Source organism: Phodopus roborovskii, unplaced genomic scaffold (genome assembly GCF_943737965.1).
Source record: "Phodopus roborovskii unplaced genomic scaffold, PHOROB, whole genome shotgun sequence".
In the NCBI taxonomy this organism is placed as follows: Eukaryota; Metazoa; Chordata; class Mammalia; order Rodentia; family Cricetidae; genus Phodopus; species Phodopus roborovskii.
The window spans coordinates 25662360-25681658 of NW_026126418.1; the positions used below are offsets into that span (position 1 = coordinate 25662360).

A 19299-nucleotide genomic window follows, 5' to 3' on the forward strand; every position below is an offset into this window, starting at 1 on the left:
CTTACCAACAGCTGTTGAGCTTACATGGAACTAAGCTAGGTCCTCCTTATTTGGGAGACAGTTGTGATGCTTGGACTATATGAGGAGACACTGGCAGTAGGACCAGGATCTATCCCTGGTACATGAGCTAGCTTGTTGTAGCCTATTCCCTATGGTGGGATGCCAACCTCAGCCTTAAAGCAGGATGTAGGGGCTTGGTCCTGCCTCAAATTAATGTGTCAAGTTTTGTTGACACCACGTGGGATCCCTTACCTATTAGGAGGAATGGATGGGGGGTGGGCTGGGAAGGAAGCGAGGGGGACAGGAAGAGGGGTAGGAAGGAGAACTGTGATTGGAATGTAAAATGATAGATATTCAATATAAATAAATATATAAATGAAACAAAAAGAAATCTCATGAACCAATGCAAAAACATTGGCATAAGAACTGATTCAAATGTTTCGTGAAAGAGGGGTTGCCTTCCTGTTCTTGCCATAGTGGCTTCAAGCTTTGTGGAACATTCTACTAACTTTACCACTGCCTATAGTTCCTTTAGGTCTTGTTATTTGCTTTTGTTCCTTCACTGGCAATAGGTCTTAACTGTGAATGTTCTTACATTTCCTTCTCCTAGAGCATACTTGATAGTTTCTGTCTTTGTGTATAGTTTTGTATCAAGCCTAAATCTTTTCTTTAAACTAAAAGGGGAATTGTAGTGAGATATCCACCCTGCCCACACCTGTTATAAATATATGAATAAAATATAATAACCCATATTTATAACCTTGTCCCATGTATCTTAATCTATACATGTATAATATCCCAAAGAAAGTGATGTAAAACAATAAAGATAAGAAGAACCAAGTTTTCTGCTTGTGTATGGTGCCACCTCTGAGCTACTGTTCTGAAGAAATGTATTACATTCAGGGTCCTTTTAGTGAATGCTTACGGAATTCACAGCCTCGAGTGGGACCGAAGTGACTAGGAGTCTCCATCTTCGCAACAGTCCTTGGGCTAAAGGGTTGGTATTTAAGACACACTCAAATGTATGTCAGACAAAGGGAACATCTTTTTACCTGGACATCTAAAACGTTGAACAACTTATCAGTTTGAGGGAGAAAAGAATTGGGTACCATTATTTCCACACTAACATTTGGAGCCATGCTAATGCCAGTGTTTATAACCTGAAAAAGAAAGAACAGGATTTAAAGTATATTTCATAATTATAAATGCAGAATTACTAGCCAAAGTAGAGGGTGTATAGTTGGCAAATATAAAACAAAGCAGGCAGGATATCCATAGTCAGAATTTTTCCAGTGTAATCAGTTCAAACAGCCCCTCTAACATACGCTTGCTTTTCATTTTTCACCAGCCTAGTAACCTTGGCCCAGTAAGAATGCACTGGCACTTTCACAGTGTAATCCAAGATTTGCATTCTGTACACTATTATACTACTCAAACAATAGTTGGACAGTGCTTTTGACTAAAACAAATATTTTCATAAATGTTACCTCTTAACATCTGTGACCAGCTAAAATTTCTGCTCAACAGTTACATTTTTAAAAATGAGTTTTATATTCGTATGTTAATACTTCTATATGATAGTATTTTCTGAACTAGAAAAGCAAATGTCACTCAATACTTATGAAGCTTCTCCTAATCCTGAAGTCTGGACAGCAGACCAACAATGTTGATCCTGGAGAAAGGTAAGGTAAATGCTTCTACAGCTATAGATTTCTTGATTTACCCCCAACCGTGTTTCCCCCTTGGCTCAATGCCTTGAATGCATTTTTCAGAAGGGTCAGGAGATCCCCAGCGCTACCTGTCCCAGGCATTCACATATCTTAGAAAGAAGATTTGAGACAAGAGAAAAGAGAAAAGCAACAGAAGCTTGGGAGGGCAGGGCTTGAGTCAGCACATGAGTGCTGCCAAGAGCCAGTCACTGAGGGTGAGGGACACTGTGGGCACAGGAATCCCCATGGTGCAGGGCATAAGACCAACCCTTTCTTCCCTCTCATCTGTCACAAACATCACCAGCCTCACGTACATGGAATGTGAAGTTCAGCCTCTCTGCCATGCATGTTTCCGGCTGGTTTTCTTCACTTGATCCATACACAAATGAAGTTGGGTTCACAAACCTGCCGGGAACAAGGTCGGGCTGAACATACTGTCTTTTTGATGAGGGCATACAGTCTGTCTTTAGAAGTAGAATATAGCACATTTAAAAGGCAACGCAGAATCCTCTTGGTTTCTTGGTTGGACAAAAGCTCTAATAACTGATCAAAAATGGAAGGCCATGTGCTCTGACCTGAGGGTCCATGCCTATTCTAACACAATATATATATTATATATATTTGTCTTTCACACACCTGCTGGCTTGTTGCTGTTTGCACTTTTTCAGCCCGAAAATGATTCATGCAAATTGGACAAGCCTGAGCTGAAGCCTCAACTTTCCCTCAGGCATGTGTGGGGGCTGGGATGTGGTAGCTCCATCTACCCTGTTTATTATTTCTTGATGGCTGCTGCTGCTGAACCTCAAAATTCTGGGAACAAGCCAAACACCGACTTGCATGACAAAGTTTTTGCAAGGACACTAGTTTTTTGATTTTTTAATCCTGTAATTAGGCAAATGTATGCTGAGCAACAAACACCGGGGCGGCGCTTCTCTGGGGAAGTCCCTACTCCAGGAGTCACTCATATTCAGAAACCCAGGAGGCAGGAAAGGTATTAGAAATCAGCCAAGGACACACACTTGTGCAGTTTAATACTTGTTATCTCTGGCCCAAATACTAACATGAGAACAGTAGAAATGGAGAAGTGGCGTGTACACTCAATGTTAGGAGACACCAATCAGCTTTGCCGAGAAGGACCATTCTCTCCTTCCTTCATACAACTGATACTCAATTAGGTCAGTGACAGAAAGCGATATTTTATGCAGTTGGATGCCTTCTTCACACATGGTTAAAATGATGGAGGGATGCATTATATTTAGAGCAATAAATAAAATTCATTTGCCCATTTTATTCTGTTAAGTCATATCTTCTAGTGTTTTAAAAAAGTATGTATCATCTAGCATGAAATGGGAAGTGTTACCATGTATCCCCATCCCTAACTAAAAACCTGTGGACAGATAAGGATTTCTGGGGAAGGAGAGTCGGTATTCTATTATGTGTGTGGCTCCACGTAGGTTGACCCACACTTCTGTGGATGGCCCCACACTCAGGAATACATGGACAGCATGAATTAGAGTTTGTTGATTCTTTTTTTAATGACATGAATTTTGGGTCTTTCAGGGAGGTAAAGTGGATTTAGGTGGAGTTAGAGGGAGGAGTTGACAGATGACTACGATCAAAATACATTGCGTGAAATATCTGTAGTGTAGTGATTATCGGGCACACAGGCACTTGTGTGTAAAGCTAACATCCAGGAGGCAGAGCTAGGATGATCACCAACACCTCTAGGGTATCCTTCTCATCTACACAAGTTGCAGGCCACACTGGACCACATAGACATAAACTCTATCTCCAAAACAACAAAAATGTTTAAGACAGACCAATAGCTTGAGGTCCTGCCAGTGGAGGCATGAAAGGTTTTGTTACCCCATCTTTCTGTAGGCACGCATTTTGAATCAGAGAAAGATCCTCTCACAAATTACAAAACCCACAAGGAAACAATAAAGCTGGCCCCGGGATTCTGACTGAGGTGTACTCTCGGGGTTCAAGAATAGAACATGAGCCTACTCTGTCATGTCATAGTCATTTGCCAGACAGGCAGATGTGGGCTCTGAAGGATGGCAGCTTGGCTAAGTGCACAAACAGTCCTTTGCTTCTCCCCTACTATAGCTACCGAGTACCCTGAGTACCATGCCCTAAGCTGCACACTACCTAACTCGGTGCCTCTTGATTTCAAACTGAAGGATGACCATAGGCCTGCTGAAAGCTTGCTGGGGTTCTTCCAGAACAAAATCTCTAGCAGCTGGCCATGAGTTTGATGTAGCATCAGGGCTGATTACAGAGTGGATTAAAATAATGAATCACCAATCAAGCAACTATACTCAGAGGCAATCACAGAGACACAGCATCTTTTCCACTCACATGTGTTCAAACACACTTCTTTCATTAACAGAAGCAAAAAGTAGTGGTGAAAATCCTCTCTCATTTGGAGGCCTCTGCCTCTACTTACCCGTGAACAGTCAGCGTGACTTCAAACCTTAGAGGTATCTCTAAAGTCACTTCGTTGTCCTTCACTTTGTCCATTTCTCCTTCATTTTCACTGTAGAAACAGAGAACCATATATGAGAACCCCGCATCAGAAATCACGGACTGCATACGGTGCAGACTTAAGGGAGGGCCGTTTAGTAGCATTGGGGGAAGTAGCAATAAAAAGAGATGTGGCAGCAAGACATTTTAGGGCAGGGTTGGGTGGAAGCTGCTTTCATTATTTACACTGTTGCCATTTACGACAAGTGTCAGAACACAGCTTTATGAATCTGTTAAAGCCATCTCTAGAATGTGGCATGTCCTTTGTGATGGTTATTTCTTGAGCACTGAACCATACCAGGAGGCCTGCACGATGATGCTGAGGTCCTCATCTGCCCTGCTGAGCGAGCTCACGTCCAGGAGAAAGCTAACATCTATCTGGAAAGCAGAGGGGGAAATACCCACTTTTTAATCTAAAATAAATTTTTATACATTAAACTTTCATTTTCCTTAATAGATTTTTTGTTTCTCAAGAAAAACAGAGTGGCAGAAGCTCCACCCTTCACTCAGTAGCAGGACACAGAAACTGTTGGGTTCAAAGCATAAGTATTTCCATGCATCACTTTCAGGAACAAAGCCTTCTCTGAATGTAAAGACTGGCAGGCCCAGACGGACACCATTAGGAACGCTTTAACAACTTGGTTGAGGACTCTTGCCAAAAACACCTTTTTTGTATAGCAGAGGTAACATGCCTGGCAGACAGGGCCACCTGGGGTGGGGGTGTTGGAAAAGAGTGAACAGGCAAAATGCATTCTGATTGACACATTTACTTGCCTGTCTTGACATAAACAGGTTCCCTGCTCACCCCCTACTCACTGCCCCTCCCCCACCCCAAACAATGAACATTGCCAAGAATATAAACACAAGGCTCAAAGACATCAGGGCACTTTAATCTCATTTAGCTCCAGAACTAAATTCAAAATTGCATTTTTTTTTTTTAATGTGGCATAAAGGTAGAAGAGCACATTCCTATTAGCAAATGAAAACCACAAATGCTAAATGCTTACTCTTGAGAGACGATCCACATATATGTAACCAAGGCTGCAGGCAAGTTTCACTATGCCAGAGCTTTCTGTCACTTCACAATTTATTTGTTTCTCTTCCTAAAGAAAAAATAATCATAATTGGTCAGAGAAAAGAGAAATAGACATTTATAACATACGTTTAGGGATGGTTTTTAAAAATATTTTCTTAGGAAGCAATTTTCTGCTTAGCTTGGGAATAATATGTAGAATTATAATAGATGATATAAATGTGTATACGTAAGCAATAGGTATCTACTAACACCCGTGTGAATTCTCCATAAACAGCTCCTGGGTGTGAGCGCTCATGTGTCTCACTTTATCTAAGAGGAAATTCTTTGAAACATTAGGGAATGAGAAATTCATAAGGTTCATACTTCCTTCTGTCTAGTACATATGAAATGTGTTTAAATTATTCAATTGTAATGTGGCAATACTAGGAGATATATATCAAAGTATAAGCTCTGAGGACCTAGAATGTCTCCCCCTCCTTTTGAAGTAGCTTCCAGTGATTTAGAGAAAGGCGTAAATACCTACTTTTTTTTTTTTTAACCCAATTGGGCATTGTATTTATTTATTTATACCTTTATTATTATTATTATTACTTAAATTTGAAACAAGGTTGTTTTACATGTCAATCCCAGTTCCCTCACCCTCCTCTCCTCCCCTGTCCCTTACCAAATCCCAGCCCAGGGAGGGTGAGGCCTTCCACGGGGAGTCTTTAAAATCTGTCATATCATTTGGAGCAGGGCCTAGGCCCTCCCCAATGTGTCTAGGCTGAGAAAGTATCCCTCTATGTGGGATGGGCCCCCAAAGTCCATTTGTATACTAGGAATAAATACTGATCCACAACTAGAGGCCCCATAGACTGCCCAGTCGTCCTAACTAACACCCACATTCAGGGGGTCTAGGTCAGTCCTATGCTGGTTTCTCAGCAATCAGACTGGGGTCCATGAGCTCCCCCTTATTCAGGTCAGCTGATTCTGTGGGTTTCTCCAGCCTGGTCTTAACCCTTTTGTTCATTACTCCTCCCTCTCAGTAACTGGATTCTAGGAGTTCAGCTAATGTTTAGCTGTGGATATCTGCTTCTACTTCCATCAGCTACCAGATGAAGGCTCTAGAATGTCATATAAGATAGTTGTCAATCTCATTATTGTGGAAGGGTATTAAAGGTAGCCTCTCTACTATTACTTAGATTGTTAGTTGTGGTCATCCTTGTAGATCTCTGGGCATTTCTCTAGTGCCAGATTTCTCCTTAAATCTATAATGGCTCCCTCAATTATGGCCTCTCTTTTCTTGTTCTCCTATGTTCTTTCCTTGTCTCAATCTTCCTGTTTCCTCATGCCCATCTCTCCCCTCATCTTCTCCCCTTCTCTTTCTCCTAACTCCTTTTCCCTTCTCCCATGCTCCCAATTTGCTCAGAAGATCTTGTCCCTTTCCCCTTCTCTGGGAGACCATGTATGTCTCTCTTTGGGTCCTCCTAGATTCCTAGCTTTTCTGGTGGTGGGAATTGCAGGCTGGTAATCCTTTGTTCTTTGTCTAAAATCCCTATATGAGTGAGTACATGATTGAGGTAACCCAGTCACAAATAGCTACTTTTAAAGGGTGAAAACTCCCTGGGGTTGACTGTCTAGAGGATAGGGAGATCTCAAGGCAAATGCACAGGAGGCTTTTCTCTTTGCAATTCAGCCTTACTAATACTTCACTGATGAACTAAAGCGGCAATAATTGGAATGGTATAATAACGTAAGATCTGTTTGTACTCCAGGTCCCGGCTTGCAAAGAGGATTTCAGGGCTGAGGAAGGCTGGCAGTTGAGAAGTACCAGATGAAGGCTGAGAACCTCCACCTAAAATGTAGAGCATCAATTCTGGGTTTCTTAGCACGGAGGATGCTCCAAGATGAGCACTGTCAGCATCTTAAAAACATGTGACAGGGATGTAGAGGTACCCAAGGAGTCCTTTCAGAGCTAGGGCACAAAGAACGTCTCAAAATTACCAACCGGGAGACTCAGTAATGTCAAAGCTTTAAGATGACGACTTCAGTTGTTTACACTAAACCAGTGGAGTAAATTCAGAACTTAATGTTTGGTTTAATTGTTTTAAACATGAATCAGTTTGTTCTACTATCATGGTTTCTAGCACTTACCAGGTCTAAGATCTTAATGAAATAAAGGCCTGTGGGGAGTTGGATGTTCAGGTTTGTTTCATAAGCATCATCTCCAGCATTGAACACGGTCACATTTAGCATGATGGTCTTCATGCTTCCAACAGCAAGGTAAGTTTTATTTTCAAATGGCCTAGAAATTAAGTAATTGTAGTAAAAATAAATCTTCCTCCATATATAAATTCATGAATATAAACTATTAACTTACAAAAACTACCATGAATGATCTAATATAGGCAGATTTAAAAAAAAAAAGAAAAAAACTTCCATTTCTCATTTCAAATATATTCAATCAACCAGCTGCTCCCTAAGAAAAGTTTGATATTACCTGTTTGATTTTTAATTACTATAAAATGGTCTTTTGTTTTAATGCCCTTTTGCCTAACCAACATTTCCTCATTATTTTATAAATTTTATAATCTTTGAAAAGACATTGGACTAGCTTCTATCTAAGGTAAAGATTAGAAGAGGGGGAACTGAGGAAAAGGGAATGTAAAAGCATAAGGGGATTTGGGCAGAAGTACAGCATAGTACTTCTCTGGCCTGTGCATGGGTGGTACAGGGATCCTTTGAAGGAGACTATACTTCTGAAGCAGTTGCCTCTGACTAAGCTAAATCACAGAAATTATTCAATATCCTGTGACCTGAAAAACAAAGGTCACTGGAGGTCTAGACATGTGGGTACAGACCTTAGAAAAGCCACCAGCCTTTTAGGGATACGGTTTCAGTTAGCTGGGCCAGATCTTGGCAATCAATCTATATTAATGATAAAATTACTATTTGAAGAAGATCTGGATCAAGTGCATTCTATGAAATCCCTAAAATGTTTCAAATATGCAGAACTTCAAGCAGAACGGAGATGTTCAGAGCTGTGGAGCTAGAATAGTCTAAGCTCTTGAGCCAATGATTCATTTCTGCAGAGCACAATGCCCACCCTTTCTAGGCAGAAAAATAAAAATATAAAATCCTTACAGATCGCAGTTACAGTATGTCATGATTTTCTAAATTTTCTCCCAGAGCCATCAAGTAATTCCAAAGTTAGGAAAACTGGATTAATTAATTCAAACTGGAGAAGGCTGTATGCCAAAGCAACCAGGTGGAGACAGTTTAACAACAAGAGGCATAAAGGAATACTTATGAACACATTTCAGATTTCTGATTTAAAGTTAAGACTTGGAGATGGATGAATCACCTAGTAAGACTGATAGTCCCATGTACTAAGTCAGCCACCATTGCTATCTCACAAAACATGTTCTTAAAATGCATTTACCCACCTCACAGGAAAGATAAGGGACACATTTCCAAAATAACTCTAAATACCCATTAGAAATACTTGGAAATGGGAATGGAAATGGGAATAACCAGCTCTTGAAGAGGAGGCAAGGACCTACTTTTGGCAGGGGCAGGGAAGGCATTACTGTTCTTTGCTTTTCTATTCATCTGATATTCAGGTTTGCTACTCTTCAAGATCTTTTTGAAATAGTCTGACCATTTTGGAGTTGCTGTTGATTATACCTCTGTTTCACATTCATTCTCTCCTGTCTATCAAGCCAAATACAGAGCACTGCCACTGACTCTGAGAGAGAAAAGCACTGCCACTTCTCAGTATGACACTGCAGCCCTCGAGGGCCTTCACCTTCCCTTCCACTGCACGAGGCATCCCTTTGTCTTAGCTGCATCTTTGTACAGACAACAGAACAAACATAGATGCTTTACGACTTCCTCCACGCTCCCTCCACCTTGATAATTTCCTCTCCCTTGTGCACCGTGCACCAGCTTAGCTTGTACTTGCTCACGAGGGTCAGCTTAAACAGCAGCTAACACCCAGGAGACAAGCAGAAGCATGTTTTACAATGTCAAGTCAGTTTCCTCTCACCACAAGTCTAAATTTTCATTAAGCTGGATCATGGTTATCTGAATTTGCTGAGCCTAGAAATATAGTCACTGTGTTAAAAATGAGTTTCAGGTGAAAAGGACTAAAGTTACATTCAAGAGACAAATAAAAAGCAAAACAAACAAACAACAAAGAATATTGGATGTTATTCAATTTTAAAGTCTTATGAAATCTTCAATATATAGTCTGTGAAACTGTGGTTTGAGGGCATGCTTGTCTGTTCTAAAATGATACAAGCATTTCAAATGTCTCCCTAAGAAACTTAATGTCCAACACTATGAAGTCATGTGATCTCTACTCTAGAGACATCTAAATATGTTCGTAGTGATACAGCTCCTGAAATGACCAAGCTAATGACACAATATAACTCAGGCAAAATCAATACTGGAAGAGGAAAATTACTTTCCAAAATTGTTAAGTATTCTGATCGTCAGATAAGCAAAGTTGTAGGTTAGAACCCTTCCCCAACACTTAAAACCCTGATAGCATATTTCTAAGAAACTGGACCACTCACTACTTAAAAACTGTACCCTTTTTATTCTGATACTTCCCCATATCAAAGCTGTTTGTGTAGCAAGAAGCAAACATCTTAAGGCACATCTCATTATCTGTGAAAAAATGAATACATGTGTGAAGCTGGTACCTAAACCAAGAAAAGATGCTACACACATGGAAAATACACTGGGGGCCTTCTTCCCAGTTGTACTACTCTACTTTTGCCCAGTCTTACATTTCATTTATATGGTATTAGATAACTGTGATTTTTGAATGTAGTTTCTTTTGTTCAAAGCTTCATAAATAAAATTAACTTAATCAGTGTTTTTAAGTGTCAACGATCCTCTCTAGGATCTTATTTTTCCTCCAATGATCAGCAGGGTGTCAGCAGTTTTCACTGAAAAGCAATAATAGTCCCGTGTTGAATACATACTTGTAGTTTTGCTGTGTATTCTCTCTTCCCACTCTATTCCCCTCCCCTCCCTGTATTTCTTTTTATCTGAGAGAACATTTTTTAATGTAAGATTAATTTCTTTAAAACCTCTGAATCTTAGTTTGGGGAACTAAAATAAGTTACACTAACAAAATAAATTTATATAATAAGATATACTGTAAGAAACTATTTTTACCTAGAAAAATAGAGCTATACTAAATGATGGCCACATACAAAGGCAAGCAGGTTAATAGAGCAGGCATCTCGAAACTCCTGCCTAAAGGTAAACGTTATTCTCTTATTTTCATAAATAAAATTTTATTGAATCCAGCCATTCTTACTTTGGCACTATGATAGCACAGATAAGCAACTGAGACTTAGTGCACTGTCCCAAGAAATTTGAAATAATTCCTTTTCTCTTTATAGAAAAGAATGGACTGGTCCTTGCTATAGAGCTTTATTGACAGATGAAAATAGCTTCAAATCAAACAAGCAATGTTATGTAACTCAACTTAACTAAAACTCCATTATTTTTGTTATTTATTTTGTATTGTAATGTGTGTGTGTGTGTGTGTGTGTGTGTGTGTGTGTGTGTGAGTGAGTGTGTATGTAATAAAGTCATGAGATATGTAGTCCAGGCTGGCCTTGAACTTATGATCCTACCCCATGTTCCTGAGTGCTATGACTGCATGTCTGCATCAACATGCCTGGATCCATTCTGAGTTTCTGAGTTCAGCAGAGGCTTCCTTTATTTCAGCCGGCAGAGGCTATTGGCTTTCCCCTCAGAATCCTTGTAGAAGTAGAGAAAGTAATCCACGCCCCAGGGGGTTGCCTGTAGCACCCGTATGAAAGAAGAGTAAGAAATACAGGACACCCCATGTGAACCACTTTTACTTTTTGAGCCTTGGATTTGAGAAACAGCACAAAGAACATGTAATAAGTAATAGTAGTTATTCTAGCCTTGGCTATCATTTCATCCTGGAGAAATTTGACTGAGTGCTCATGGGCGATCCCAGTACTCAGGAGGTGGTGCAGTTTGCCCATATTGTGAGCCTGTGGGCTTAGCCAGCGTGCATCTTCTTGGCAGTGCATGTTAAATGGTGAGAAGAGAGTCATGCTGCCTTCCCCCAACTGTTCTATAGTCTTGTTACAACCAGAGAGACTTTCAAGGTTCTCTAAAAGTAAACTTCAGCTTGACATTAAAGTTTAATTAAGACTTGTACAAGAGCTGCTTAGAAATAGATGTTCATAAAATATTCTGGCTTGGAACCAAAGCATTAGTCACTGAACACCTTTGGGAGAGAAGCTGGCACTTAGACAAGCAACAGAAGGTGGAAGCATGGCACGCGCAGGCAGCTTCGGAGACAGCAGCCGATCAAAGCAGCGCCGGGCTCACGTGGTCAGCAAGACTCCCGGCTTACTTTCCATTTTAAGCTATTTTGCACAGTTAACCACAATTCTAACTCTGCCCCTTTTTAATGTACACCTCACCACAGATTTTGGATTTTGATTCTTTAACGAGATGTCACTGGAAAGGCACCAGCCGGCATTGTACATGGCATGATGTAGAGCCAGCTGCACATCTGGACAGGCAGCACAACTGAACCAGAGGCTTCCCCGGGAATCGCAGTTCATTCTTCATTAAAGCGTGCATAATGCAGGCTTGAAATTTACAAAGCTGCCTAGAGTCCACATAACCGACAAAAACCCAGGTACCGTGCACACACTCAATCATAACTTAATAAATAAAAAAGGAAACCAGGAAGCTGTTACACCAGGCTCTACATTGTCTCTCAGTGAGCATGACTGGATTTTACAAGATGTTCTCAAAACCTTACTATTGTCAATGCATTCTTAAATCCTAAAATCAATTTGGTCTCTATAGCTTAAAAAAAAAAGAAGGGAAGAGGGGAAGAAGAAACAAAGAAGAAAAGAAAAGAAAAGAAAAGAAAAAAAAAGATGCCAGAGCAAAATACAAAATAAATGGCCCTCATACTTTAACTTTTAAAGATATGCAGCAGATTTATTTGAGAAAAGAGTAGCCTCCCCAACAAGGGGCCTCCAGTCAAAAGTCAAATTTTATTCTCTTTTCTTTCTCTTTATTATTATTGCAGGGAAAATAAAACACTGAGGGATTCTTGCTAGCTGGGATAGACCAATCATCCAACTTCACTGACTAAAAACCAACTTGCTAAGTTCAAGGGCAGAACTGAAACTAGCTTGGATTGGAACTTGGATAGCGAGTGAGTGGACTTTTGTGTAGAAGCATGGAATTCATTCTTCCCAATATTTGTGAAGTCAGTGAGGCTTTTCGTTTGAAAGGGTAATTCCATTCAATTATCCCTTTGAGGAGTCAAAAGCAGTGTCAGGTATCATTTACTACTTACTGTCTACTCACCAGTGAGTCCCCCACTTCCTGCTAACAGAACCCCAAATTATTCACGCAGTAGGTCACACTCCCTTGATATTACAAAAGATGAGTTTCTAGTTCAGTTTTTGGGGGTAAAGTCTGATATCTAATATGATCATAAGGATTCCATTATTCCTGCACCATGACAGATTTGGGAAAGTCCATTCACATCAACTTAGGGTAGACATAGAAGGGCTATCTTTTCTTAAAAGTCTCCAAAAGACAAAAGCAAAACAAATGAACAACACTCTTGTTCTTGGACCCTTTTTCTTGATGGGAATGTTAGGGTTAAAATATTATAATGGTAAAAAAAAAGCCCAAAACCCAAGAAAAACAAAAATCTATGCCCAGGCTTCCTAGCTGCATAAGACCTGCAACTGACATCTCCTTGTAGACATTATTCCAAATAGATTTCTGTAAGTCAGGATTTGTCAGATACTTTGTTACATTAAGTTAAATGTACTCCTAATTATTATCAAAATGAACAGGTTGTTTACATTCTGACCTATATGAAAGGTCTGACTGTAAACTCCTTCTTGATAGCTAATACCAGTTATTGTGGTTGTTTTAATATCATGTTTACTCACTGTTATTTTACTATGGTAACCTCTCTGGCTGGTTTATTGTCCCAGGAATTTGGACACATAAGGAGGAGGCTTCAGGAGGGAACGTGAATCAGCACTGTTTATCATATCCTTAGCAGTTTATTATTGCAGACATCAGAAATTCGTGTTCTTTAGTGAGTAAATGCATTTACATAAACAGGCTTCTAGATCTGGGACACATAATACCATTAGTGCCAGCAGAGTTACAGCCAGAAGAAAGCATACAACATATGGCCCCAATTTGCAGACTGTTACTGAGAAAGGAGAGAAGACACCTACATGGAGAGATGCTTTATTTTTGTCTGACACAGAATAACTTACTCAAAACACAGTTAGTCAAAAGCTTTCAGTGTGGCTTTCAAAACTTAATTAGAAGAGTTCTCATTTGCACAGTCCTCAAATGAGTTATCATTAACTTCATAAAAATAGTTTGTAACTTTCCAAATTGATGCAAAATGACTGGTGTCTACTTCTTCACAGAGAAATTCATACCGTTCCAAAAACAGCAACACCTTTTGTTGAACTCCCAAATGGACCAGGCTTTGAACTAAACATGTGTATTGCACACATTTAAAAATTTAAAGCATCCTATAGAGAGGGCACAATTTCTACTATTTTATAGCAAAGAAAGAGCAGGCTAATAAGCTACTATTAAAAGGCTACCCTGCTGTTAAAACAGTGATGTAAAAGTTGAACCTATTTACATCAACTATCCATGTGAAAGTTTTTATCACTACATTGCTCCCCTGGATTCAGTGTGATAAAGACTTGTAGAAAATAATGGAGCAAAAAGGGTTAAGTGAGGTAGGAATGAGAAGACAGGGTGGAGAAAGGGATAACCTTAAAAACCTTTGGAAAAGCTAAATGCAAACCCACTACTGTAGAATGTTCCTAAAATGCATACAAATATATGGGAAGAGTTATCCTATAATGAGGAGAAAATTTCTCTTGCAGACATATCTAGGCTAGAAAATAAAGGCATAAGAATAGAAGTAGGTTATTGCTTCTGGAGTTGTTGGTCATTGGGGTCCCCTAGACCCTAAAATATTACAGGTATTACCATTACTCTGGTCACCATCTAGAACTTGATAGTATGAATCTATTGTTAAAGAGGCATAGAACATGGAGAAATCAAGCTAGTACTGACCTAGAAGCCTTGTCCCTATTGGCTAGCTTTCACAGTGACAGGGGTGCTATGTATGTTATGTGTGATGTTCAGAAGAAAAGCAATCACCAGTCTTACCCATCTGTGAGCCCTAAATGCTACATAATGGCCACCCTGGCAAACACATGCCCACAGATGCAATAGTGGCACAGGTATTATAGGTGTAACCAACCTTTTATCTGACTGGATTTATGGTTCACTTCATAATATGGAACTTAAGCCTGGCACTGGGGTCAAGAACCCAAGGCTCAGGTATATCATAGGACCTAGGGAAGAACCTATTACTATTATTCTTCTAAATGAACTTATTTAACAAATTCTCGAAAGACAAATCCTTATACCCATAGATGAGAACATCTGATCAGAGAAGCTTCTTTTGTAGTAGATGGTGATGAGCACAGAAACTCACAATATATAGAGAATAAGGAAGGTATGGCAGACTGCTCAGACCTAAATGAGATATCTATATCACACTATCTTATCCCAAGTCTCAGAAATCATTTCAGAAGAGGGAAAACAGTAAGAATTTAAGAAGCAGAGGCAGTGGAGAACTACAGATAAATAGTGTTTGCTGGGTATCACTGATATGAGAGGGAGACTCGGCTTTATTCAGTAATGTGGCCCATGAGGAGAATACAATCATGAGGACAGGTTACATGGAAGTGTGGAGAAAGGCAATATAGTGTTCACCATGTCATAGGCCTAGGTGTATAGAAGGGTCTAGGGGTAAGGAGCTGAAAACAGAAACAACTATCCCTTGGAAATGCTAAGGTTTAAATGCAGATTCATCATATGGATGAATAGGAGAAGTGAAAAGATGATGGTAGGAAAATATATGTCATGATCAAACAACTGTAAGCATTCTTCCATTGACGACAAAGAGACATAGGGTAGTGGTGAGAAACAGGACTGGGGAGTTTAAATTTTAAGTCTAAAATGAGTTACTGAATCCTTATCATTTACCAATCAATTAAGGACTCCTGTACCTCCAGTGTAGGTGTTAGATAGGTTACACAGATAGATCATACTAATAACACTGCCTGGGAAAACAGAAGACTAGATGACTTTGAAAGGCCACTGGGTTCCTGGTTTGTGAAACAGTGAAGACAGACAAGAGAGGAAAGGGAAGAGGAGAAGGGGAGGAGAGGTAGAGGGACAGGGAAGAGGGGAGGAGAGGGAGACAGAAAGATAGACAATAGACAGTATTATTAAGCAGCAGTACTTTAAATCTTAATAATTGATAGAATATTGCTGTGGAACAATCTTTGTACATTGGAAATATGCATTACTCTCATTGGTTAATAAAGAACTGACTGGCCTATAACTGCACAGGAAGAAATTGAGCAGGAGAGCCAGACTAGAAGGACACTGGGAAGAAGGGCAGTGACAGAAGCCACCAGCCAGATGCAGAGCGAGAAGGATGGGAAGTACATATGAGGTAAACGAGCCTTGGGCAGCACATATATTAATAGAAATGTGTTAATTTAAGTTATAGGGTCTAGCTAAAAAACGAACCTAAACTGCCAGCACTTGGCTTAATTAAGTCTCTGTGTGATTATTTGAGGAGCAGCTGGTGGGACAGAATGGTCCACAAACAGGATCTCAAGGATAAAAAATAAATAGAAAAAGGGTTGAAATCAAGGTTTCTCATTCAGGCAATTAAGTAACAGCTACACCATTCCTGATTAATAACTAGCTAGAATCAATCTATGGGATTGATGCTTGCCAGACTATGGGATGTGATACTGAAAGATGCTCATTTAGGCACAGGCAGTGTGGGAAGGCCAGGAAAAGTCATAGTTATAAGTGAAGTTACCCAGGAAAAGTATGGTCATGTCTGAATGGAATGGCCGTGAATGGGAATCACAGATGATGTGAACACAATTGAGGGGAGGCTAGAAGATGAAACACAACAGAATCTCATCAAGGAGGTGAAAGGCAAAGAGCTTCATCAGATGAAGTAAAGGGCTGCCAGGTGCACCGGGTTAAATTCAAGAAGGAACAGAAAAGCATCTTTTGGGATTTAACCCCAAGGTTACCCTCTTTGATATATCATTTCTTGACCTCTGACGCACATATGTTATGCCTTTCCATGATTAAATAAATCACACCCAAGAAACATATAAAATCCAGGCACATACTTTAAATCCCAACAGGCAAATGCCTGTGAGTACAAGGCCAGTTATACATGATGAACTCCAGGACTACTAGAGCTACATAGTAAGACCCTGCCTCCAAAAACAAAAACAAAACAAAACAAAAAAAAAAAAAAAAAAACAAAGAAACAAAACCAAAGAGGAAGGAAGGAAGGAAGGAAGAAAGGAAGGAAGAAGAAATATGTTTTTTTTTAAACTATCATGTGTCCAGTATTGCCTTAATCACCAGTCCTGCCATTTGATTACTACTGCCCTGAGACTTTCATCTTAACATTTGCCACTGACACTTTCCCTCTGCATTTCAGATGCAAACTCCATTACCCTTCCCATCATTATGATATTTTATCTTGATGTGGGACTTTAATATTAAGGGTACTTTTTTTTAATCCTTCACTGGTTATTCCATCAGGGCTTAGTTCCTATTGTCTTTAAGCTCTTTAAATCAAAGTACCCCCAATGTTTGGTATGCGATTGTTTGTTAGGTAAAACTCACATTTCTTCTCCCTAATGTGTAGAGGGAATTTTAAATGTGATGTTGAGAGTGATTTTCAAGTAGGGAGCTATGTACCAAAGCCTTATGTTCTTGGTCAAGGTCCCTATCTTTGTTGTAAAACAACATGACCATAATCCATTTCAATTTCATCATCCAGAGGAGAACCTGGAAGCAAGTACTGGTAGAGAAGATATGGAGTTTCAGCCCGTGTTCTTATAGACACAGGGCCATCAGCCCAGGGATAACACTGTTCACAGTGAGCTAAGCCCTCCGACATCAATCAGTCAGCCAAGAAAAAGCACCACAGACTTGCCTCCAGGCCAGTCTGATGGAGGCATTTTCTCAACCGGCATTCACTTTTCCCAAATGACTCTTCCTTGTGTTAAGTTGACATAAAATGAGTTAGTACATCCACCAAACAGAACTTGTTCCAAGTAGCTCTGGCTTCCTTTATGTCCCACGTCCTGAACAACTTCTCACCCCCTGCCCTGTTACAGCTGCACCCTTGTCCTACTTTCATTTCCCCTGGTCCACAGATATGCAAAACAATTTGAATATAGGGACTCGCTACATGATAAAAAAATTACACTAGTTTATTCTCCATTATAAAGTAACACTAGACATCCTTTTTTACCCTGTTCTTTCTATATGCCAGATGCTATTCTAAGTATATTGTATCCTCTTGTTACTCTATCATTCTATGAATTTAAAACAAGTTAGTTTATTCTTTGCAAATTTGTCAAAATATATTATTTTGCATATCAGTTTGAGTTGCATAGCACATTTTTCTAGCTAGAAAATATAGTAACCATTGTGTAATAAAGTTATTTTTTCCAGTAACTCATTACCAGGCACTTAATCAATGTTGAAATATAACTATAACTATGAAAATGATATCCAAAGGTGCAATTAAATCCTGAAGTATCTCCTAAGTTACAAGAAAGAATTTAAAGCATACTTCGTAGAACCTTGGAGCTACTCACTTGCTGTCATTCTTTTAAAAATGGTAATGCTCATATATATATATATATATATATATATGTTATGAATGCTATAGGCATCTTTTAGTACCTCACAACAAATCATTGTCATTTTGTAGATTTTTATACGATGCCAACACTCATGGGTTAGTTCTTCTCTCACTGGAACCCACATGCATTTGCTCTTCATGCACTTTTGATGACAAACAGAGTAAACTATACTACTTACTTCAAAAATCCAATTTTAGCAGCAACTTGCAGATCAGCAGAACAATTTTCATAGGCACAAAACCTTGCAAAGTTTATCTGGAAATAAAACATTGCAATCTTTATTTCAATTTCTATGTATTTAAAGAACAAGGCACCTGTGCTTGACAAAAATAAAAGTCACACATCAAATTATAACTTATGCCTTGTGCCCAAGGTTCAATCTGAGAACTAGTTAGGAGGTCTAAATACATAGTTTCAGGGCTAAAGAAATTCAGTCCCCCTAGTAGATTCCAGGCCCAAATTTGTCAAGTTAAATAAACTTTGAGATATTATATTAAAGACACTATGCAGATACTTGGAATGTAAGCTGAAAAAATATTTAATGTGCTTTCCCCCACTTTCTCCTGTTAAATTCTGATCAAATTTATTACACAGAAGTATAACATCTACCTTATTTTAACACAGGATGGGTAGTGAATTATATCTAAGAATGCAGCTATATATAGAAATTGGAAGGCACAACTTCATGGAAACATTGAACAAAACTAAATGGTGGCATGTCATGAAGTTTTTTCAATTTTTTAAGATCTAATCATTTGAAAGGATACATGCTCACTACAGGGTATGTATATACGACTCAGGAAGACCTGAGGGATACACTCTGTAAAAGCAAAGAAAGGAAATAATTCAAGACAACAGGAGTAAGTGAAGAAGCTGGGGTATGCAAATAAAAGGGGAAATCTAGAAAGTCAAAGAAGGAACAATGCGCACAAAATGGAAAGTGAATAGTCCCATGACATGGCAGAACACAGACAGCCCGCACCTGGGGAAGCTGAAGTGTAAATGCTCCCCCAAGTGATTAAGTCAGTATGATTTTCATTCTGCTGTTCATAATTGAAGAGCACATGGTTCTAACAGGCAGATTACACATTGCTAACATTTTCTCCTGTGTGTTTACAGTATTGGTATTTAAATTATTAAAAATATTGGAAAATAGTTGGTATTGAAAACTGAAGTTCAATAGAAGAATTTTTAA

The 19299-nt window shown here is 39.3% G+C and overlaps 1 protein-coding gene across 1 annotated transcript in view; it reads right to left on the reverse strand.

Moving 5' to 3' along the window:
* The window catches only part of Itga4 (integrin subunit alpha 4), a 72199-nt gene that overhangs the window by 7813 nt on the left and 45087 nt on the right, over positions 1-19299 (reverse strand). The window contains exons 17-23 of the mRNA XM_051184385.1: positions 18283-18359; positions 7405-7555; positions 5243-5338; positions 4534-4613; positions 4159-4248; positions 2024-2114; positions 1053-1160 (exon numbers count right to left, since the gene is read on the reverse strand). Of these exons, the coding sequence (XP_051040342.1) occupies positions 1053-1160; positions 2024-2114; positions 4159-4248; positions 4534-4613; positions 5243-5338; positions 7405-7555; positions 18283-18359 (693 nt within the window). The remainder of the gene's footprint in view (positions 1-1052; positions 1161-2023; positions 2115-4158; positions 4249-4533; positions 4614-5242; positions 5339-7404; positions 7556-18282; positions 18360-19299) is intronic.